Here is a 7,163-nt window from a genome sequence, read left to right on the forward strand (position 1 = left end):
GCCACCAAAGGCTTTTTTGAAATCAGCACGCTACAAAGACGGACCCCTCCCACCTCCGTGGTTCAGCTTAGCCCCCAACTCTGTGGAGTTTGACAGGAGCGAGCCAATAGGAAGCCTGCATCTCACTCATTTACGCGTACGGTTCAATAGTGTGCTCCAAGGGGGAAAGCCATGTCATCATAGTTATAAATAATGCCAGGGCCTGTACATAGCTGGACATGTCTCACAGAATAGGTTCAGGGATGAACTACCGGTAATCATTTGTTTAAATCTTGAACACGTGGACCTTACGACAATTGGCTAAAACAGACCTACATTTATCTAAACATAAATGTAAATTAACAGTGTGTCATCCCACTATGAATGAGCTCTGTCCAGCTAACTTCATTTCAATATTTGGTTGTGTGTCCATGATTTGTACTCTTCCAACTGTCATTGTCATGTCTACTGCTGTGTCTTACTGTTACCCTGACCACTCACAAGACACACATCCGTCAAACATGACTTACTGTACAACTTACGTTCTCAGAGACGATAATGCACACTCCAACATAACCCCCTAAAAACAACCACAACTGCCCCTATATCACCTGCGATAACCCGGGAGAGTGACTATAGTCGCCGAAAGGTGAGACGGAGCGAGCGGAGCTGCCGTATGCTAATGAGGACGAGAGCCATCTCAACAGGTGGAGATGTCCCACCGTCTGAATCTTGTCAGTGATTGGCTACAGCTCGCTCCTCTTTAGGTAATGAGGTGTCATGTACAGGTGGTATTAAAGTGTGACCTTATTAAACCGCCGGGTGGAGGGGAGAGGAGATAGCGAGGGGTGGAGATGAGTGGCCGGGCGCAGGGTGGGGTCATGCTCCGACGGTAACTTCTCAGTCGGAGGGGGGGGGGGGTCGCTCACAGCCTGCCCAACCGACAGACGGATGGACGGCCGTCAGAGGACCAACTGCGTCATTCAAGTCGGACGGAGGGAGTCAGACGGACAGAACAGAGTCACAGAAGTCGACGCGAAGACAAAAAAAACGTTTTTGCATGAAACAGATTTAATTTAATAATTTTATTTTAAGGGTTTGTTTCACAAATGTAAGCACTCCTGGATCAAAATACCTTGAGTAAAAACTACAGAGAAAATAAAAAAATAAATAAAATAAATAAAAAAAACTAACCCCCTGAAATCCATTCACTCACTCGTAACATTGTTGAGCAGTAACATCGAAGTAAATGCTTATTTTAAGGCTGAGCTCCAAAGCCCATTCCATAGAGCGCACATCCACACAAAAAAAAGAGCAAAACCGTACTGTTCCAGCGCTGCCAACACAGTCTGCGCTCAAAGAGCAGCAGGAACGATCTCCCCGTAGAAGTGCTTTTCCTCTTTTCGGGAGGCCAGTCCACTGAGCCAACCGACTCCGCCACCACTTCTACTTTAATTTCTTCCCCCTAACTTGATTTGTGACAGCCAATTCAATTAGACAGGATATCTGTGGATGTGAACCGAAGGAAAAATAAAAAATAAATACGGCAGACGCAAACTCCGAAGACGGATGGCAACCTTTTGCTTCCCCATTAAAATCACGTGCGCGTCGTTCTCGTGCGCCGAGGCCACGAGCGACGACGGCGCCGGTGGAATCAACAGGAAGGTGACGCCCGCGTACAGACTTGGCTGGAGCAGCTAATCAAGCACGTCGCTCCCTGCCCCCGATTCGTATGAATGTCTGAACTGCTTCGGGGGTGGGGGGGGGGTCCGTTTTAGGGAGGTACTACGCCGCCACGAAATGTCATCGAATCCCGTGAATTCAGAGCGCTAAAGGCCGACCGTAATCAATACTACCAAGGTATGAAACACATTTAAAGAACGAACCGTACGACGGAAAAGACCCTAACTAGGTGACGGTAGGGGGGGTGTGTGTGTGGGTGTGGGTTGGGGCTGGGGGGGGTTGATTTAGTCCTGGGTATTTGGTGTGTGGTGGTGGTGGCAGTGACTCACTGGGTCAACTGGGGGGGGGGGGGGGGGGGGACCTAGTGGGTTGAGGACGGTGACTGTGGTGGTGGGGGAGAGGAGGGGGAGAGGGAGGAGGAAAGGGAGGAGGGGGGGGGGAGGGTGTCCTAGTGGGACCGTGGTGGTGGGGGAGAGGAAGGGGAGGGGGAGGGGGAGGGGGACAGGGAGGCCCTGGAGGAGCCCAGGCGCTGGTAGATGAAGGCGTAGAGGCTGACGTCAGGACGCGCGCCCCGGCAGGCTGCGCACTCGGAGCCGTAGTACTGCAGCAGCAGCCCGTACACCTCGCCTGCCACACACAGACGGACGGCGCATTAATGATCATATTAATCATATTGTTATTTATCATCAACGTAATCCTCATAATGAAACAACCGCATTACTGTCCAACGCCAAAAAACGACTCTGATCTTTGTTTGTTTTTAGTTTTTGCAATTGTTATTGTAACAGAGCGGGAAATGAATAAGAAATAAGAAGTCGGTCGATATTGACAGGGTGAATATATTACAAACTACAACCCATTTCTTGAAAGGTGAATCTTTTTATCATCTACAGCTAACCATAGTTTGATACCATAGGGCGTGGACACAAACGACCACATGGCTACAGCGCCGCGGCTCGCTAGCAAAACAAACCGCCACCACACGACCAGGGGGAGGAGCTACAAGCAGACGCCGGCCGGGGGGAGGGGCAATCTTACCCACGCAGCTCCTCCTCTCGGTGAGGAAGGTGTGCATGTTGTGGACGTCCGTCATCAGCCTCACGTCCCTGAAGGTGAAGTAGGCCAGGTCCCGCCCCGCCTCGGCAGCGGCCAACATCTGGAGCAGAGCTGCAGGGAAGGAGGCGTGAGAGAGTGAGTGAGTGATGGGTGAGTGAGTGATGAGGGGCGAGTGAGTGATGAGTGACGAGTGAGTGATGAGTGAGTGAGTGAGTGAGTGATGGTTGAGTGAGTGAGTGAGTGATGAGTGATGGTTGAGTGAGTGAGTGATGAGTGATGGGTGAGAGTGATGAGTGAGTGAGTTAGTGATGAGTGATGGTTGAGTGAGTGAGTGATGAGTGATGAGTGAGTGATGAGTGATGAGTGAGTGATGAGTGATGAGTGATGAGTGAGTGATGAGTGATGAGTGATGAGTGATGAGTGATGAGTGAGTGATGAGTGATGGTTGGGTGAGTGAGTGAGTGAGTGAGTGAGTGAGTGAGTGAGTGAGTGAGTGAGTGAGTGAGTGAGTGAGTGAGTGAGTGAGTGATGGGTGAGTGAGTGAACCCCGGTGATTTCAAATCTATTGGTACATTTGAAAAGTGACACAATGTACCACACAATTTTAAATCGTCGGCTAGTTAGATCTAGCTTGCTAGTTAGATCCCCGGCTTAAGCCCAAATCATCGTACGCATCATCGCCGCCCGGAGACGATGAGGGGAGCCCGGCAGGTCAGTGGGTCTGAACAGTGGGTCTGAACAGCCGCGCTCACACCGCCGACGTCCGCCGACGGAGGAGGGAGGGCGTGTCTGACGTATGGGTCACGCGATTCGATTGGCCGACGGATCCGAGAGATGAGGTCAAAGCCAAGCAGGTCTGACCGGTGTGGGCCCCCCCCCCCCGTGCGGAGGACTCTGGCGTGGCAGCAGAGCGTGGCCCCGGGCCCCGGTGACCGTGTGAATATTTAAAACGTGGCTAGGCGGGGCGTCAATCACCGAACACAAGGAACCCGACGGCTGCACGCTGAACAACCGGCCCGGCGAGGCCGGCGTTCATATCAAACTCCCTTTTTTTCGCCTCGCTTTGAAGCGTGTCGTTTATAAGTAAATATTTTCCATCAATTAGAATATGTGAGTAGGCGATGTGAGCGCTATGGGGGTTTAGAGAGGGGGTGGGGGGGGGGGGGGGTGTTAGGGGGGGGGCTCTCTCTCCCTGGAGGCTCGTCATTAATGAGCCAGTGTCTGCTGAGTGGAGACACGCCGCGGCGTCGGCGACTAATGAGGCGTGATTAAATGTGCATGGACACTTCTTCTACTCCTGACCAGGAAGGCACCCTTTATGACAACAGTGTAGGCGAGGACGCCAGGGAGGGAGGAGGGGTAGGGGGGAGGGGGGGAGGGGGTATGAGTCACAGCTCTGCCCCGCCTCTAGGAGAGGAAACTCTTGGAGTAGCAGCAGCAGACCGGATCGATGGCGTTATTAATGACAAATATTAACTCCTGTCACTGGGTCGATGAGGGGGGGGCAGGACAAATAGGCCGGAGAGGGACCCGGCTGAGGTGATGAACGGGGAGGCCTTAGGCCCCAATGGACTGGGGGACCAGAGGGGGGGGGGGGGGGGGGGTGGACCGAGCCACAGTCACTGGCACTTCATGTACACACTTATTGTATGTTGTACGTCACGGCACTTGAGGTACTCACTTATTGTATGTGGCAGGTCCTGGCACTTAAAAATCGTGCTGAGCATATTAGGTAACGCAAGCACTTTATCAGCTACAGTGTGTTACTGTATAAGGTAACACAGTGTGTGTTACTGTAATATATAAACAGAGACCTAATCAGCTACAGCGTGTTACTGTATTAGGTAACACATTGTGTGTTACTGTATTAGGTAACAGAGACCTAATCAGCTACAGCGTGTTACTGTATTAGGTAACACAGTGTGTGTTACTGTATTAGGTAACAGAGACCTAATCAGCTACAGTGTGTTACTGTAATAGGTAACACAGTGTGTGTTACTGTAATAGGTAACAGGGACCTAACCAGCTACAGCGTGTTACTGTAATAGCAGGTAACACAGTGTGTGTTACTGTAATAAGTAACAGAGACCTAACCAGCTACAGTGTGTTACTGTAATAGGTAACACAGTGTGTGTTACTGTAATAGGTAACAGAGACCTAATCAGCGACAGCGTGTTACTGTAATAGCAGGTAACATAGTGTGTGTTACTGTATTAGGTAACAGGGACCTCACCAGCTACAGTGTGTTACTGTAATAGGTAACAGGGACCTCACCAGCTACAGTGTGTTACTGTATTAGGTAACAGGGACCTCACCAGCTACAGTGTGTTACTGTATTAGGTAACAGGGACCTCACCAGCTACAGTGTGTTACTGTATTAGGTAACAGGGACCTCACCAGCTACAGTGTGTTACTGTAATAGGTAACAGGGACCTCACCAGCTACAGTGTGTTACTGTATTAGGTAACAGGGACCTCACCAGCTACAGCGTGTTACTGTAATAGGTAACAGGGACCTCACCAGCTACAGTGTGTTACTGTATTAGGTAACAGGGACCTCACCAGCTACAGTGTGTTACTGTAATAGTTTAACAGGACCTCACCAGCTAACAGTGTGTTACTGTAACTCCAGCGTACCTTACCTTTGAGTCGGGTGTCTCCCCCGAAGACGCCGCACCCCCAGTTCCCGTGGCCACGGCGGAAAGGCACTCGCTCTTCTCCCCCGGCCGGGCGAAGCCACAGAAGGCCTAGGACAGGAGGACACACAGACATGACCTTTGACCTTCTGGGATCTAGGATAGGGTCCGTCTGGAACCGTCGGGCTGCTGCGTCTCGTGGCCAGGAGAACTCTTCTGAAAGAGGTTTTTCATCTCAATCAGGCGTTAAAAAGGTTTAGATAAATACAAAAATAAGCGAACGATGATTAGGAAGGCCGCTATTGGATGAGAATGGCATGAAAGGAAACTATTGCACAACTGTATGACGAATCGAATGGGAAAAGGAAAAGGGATCCGTCAGACCAGAAGTTATATTAGAGATGTTCCGACTGGTCAGTGCTCAACTTTGGTGCGATAAAACAGAGGAATGACGAGGACACGCATTCTGGAGGTGTACAGCGCAACACTCAAAATGACTTCATTGGTTTGCCTGCAGGGCTCCAGCTCACGCACACTATTCAGCAGGATGCTCAGATGAAAGGGATTTGGATATGCGATCGGGGTGGCTCAACACACACCGGTACTTATGAAACGCGGCGGTAATATGGGACTTTTCTGGGTTTTTACTGCAAGGGCAGTCAATGATTTCAGATTTGCATGCACGGTGCCAATTCAACGCGACACACTTCATCATCGTACATCATAAACAAAGAAGGCAGGTTGTTGGAAAACGACAACAACACAAACGCACAACGATAAAAGATGAACCCAATTAAACACTTGACACGTTCATCCATTAACACACACATTATTCACAGCCCCTTCTTCTTCCCGCCAAGCAGCGGAAATAAGCAAATTGCGCAAATGATTGTAACTCCCCTCTGACCGGTCATAAATCCTTCCCACGATAGGAGGCGGCCATGACAGTCGGCTAAACAAGGGATTGCTCTGCATGTCGGGGAGATCCTTCACCCGCCTGTCACGGCTGTCAAACTCCTCCGCACTTTTTTGTGACACCATCAACATCTTGATTTTTCTATTAGAGCCGTCACTCCCGCCACCACGCCGCCACGCCGACACCAGCGCTCTGGCGCCCCTAGAAGATCCATCTCGCCAGAGCTGACGCTTGTGGTGGACCACAGCTGGCCTGTGCCTTTTCGATTAATTCATCCGGTGCGTCGCGGTCGAGGGCGGGCAGCTGCACTTCCGGATCAGCGCTCTGAGTGTGGGCTAACCCCTCGCCCCGTGAACAGCACGAGCGAGTCAATTCCAGATCAATTAACATTTGCTCACGTTTGATGATCCTGCGTTGCGTCTCTGTGCGGGACACGGGTCACCGATTTCATTTTCGTGCGTCGATATGCGGCACGTGAATGTGTCGTGACCGCGGCAAGAGCGCTTTCTCCGTTTTGTGTAGATAATGTACAACTATGGAGATCAAAGCGGCCCGACATCAAAGGATGGTGGTACTACCCCCCCCCCCCCATTCCCCCGCCACTTCCGCTGTTATTAATAATACAACCCCTTTATATCGATGACTGTACAGATACCGATTACACCTACGGCTGGGGCCCACACCCCCACCACCACACTGTTTCCCCCAGCCCTCAGCGACTGATGAACAGGCATATGTTGACAGGATTAAGGTGATGAAACAGGGCGACGACAACGGAAGAAGATGAATCTTCTGACCCAAACATGGGGTCAGGGGCCAACAAATGTGAACCAGATTCCATAAATAACCCCCCGATCAATAATGTTTAGATTCCAGCACATATATCAAAAACAA

General features: G+C 50.8%; 1 protein-coding gene across 1 annotated transcript in view; it reads right to left on the minus strand.

Annotated features, from left to right (window-relative positions):
- Positions 1-2,110: 2,110 nt before the first annotated feature.
- The window catches only part of LOC132446763 (poly(ADP-ribose) glycohydrolase-like), a 16,067-nt gene continuing 11,014 nt past the window's right edge, over positions 2,111-7,163 (minus strand). Inside the window, 4 exon segments of the mRNA XM_060037216.1 lie at positions 2,111-2,289; positions 2,701-2,829; positions 5,360-5,407; positions 5,410-5,464. Of these exon segments, the coding sequence (XP_059893199.1) occupies positions 2,111-2,289; positions 2,701-2,829; positions 5,360-5,407; positions 5,410-5,464 (411 nt within the window).

The sequence above is a fragment of the Gadus macrocephalus genome, chromosome 18 (genome assembly GCF_031168955.1).
Source record: "Gadus macrocephalus chromosome 18, ASM3116895v1".
Classification (NCBI taxonomy): domain Eukaryota; kingdom Metazoa; phylum Chordata; class Actinopteri; order Gadiformes; family Gadidae; genus Gadus; species Gadus macrocephalus.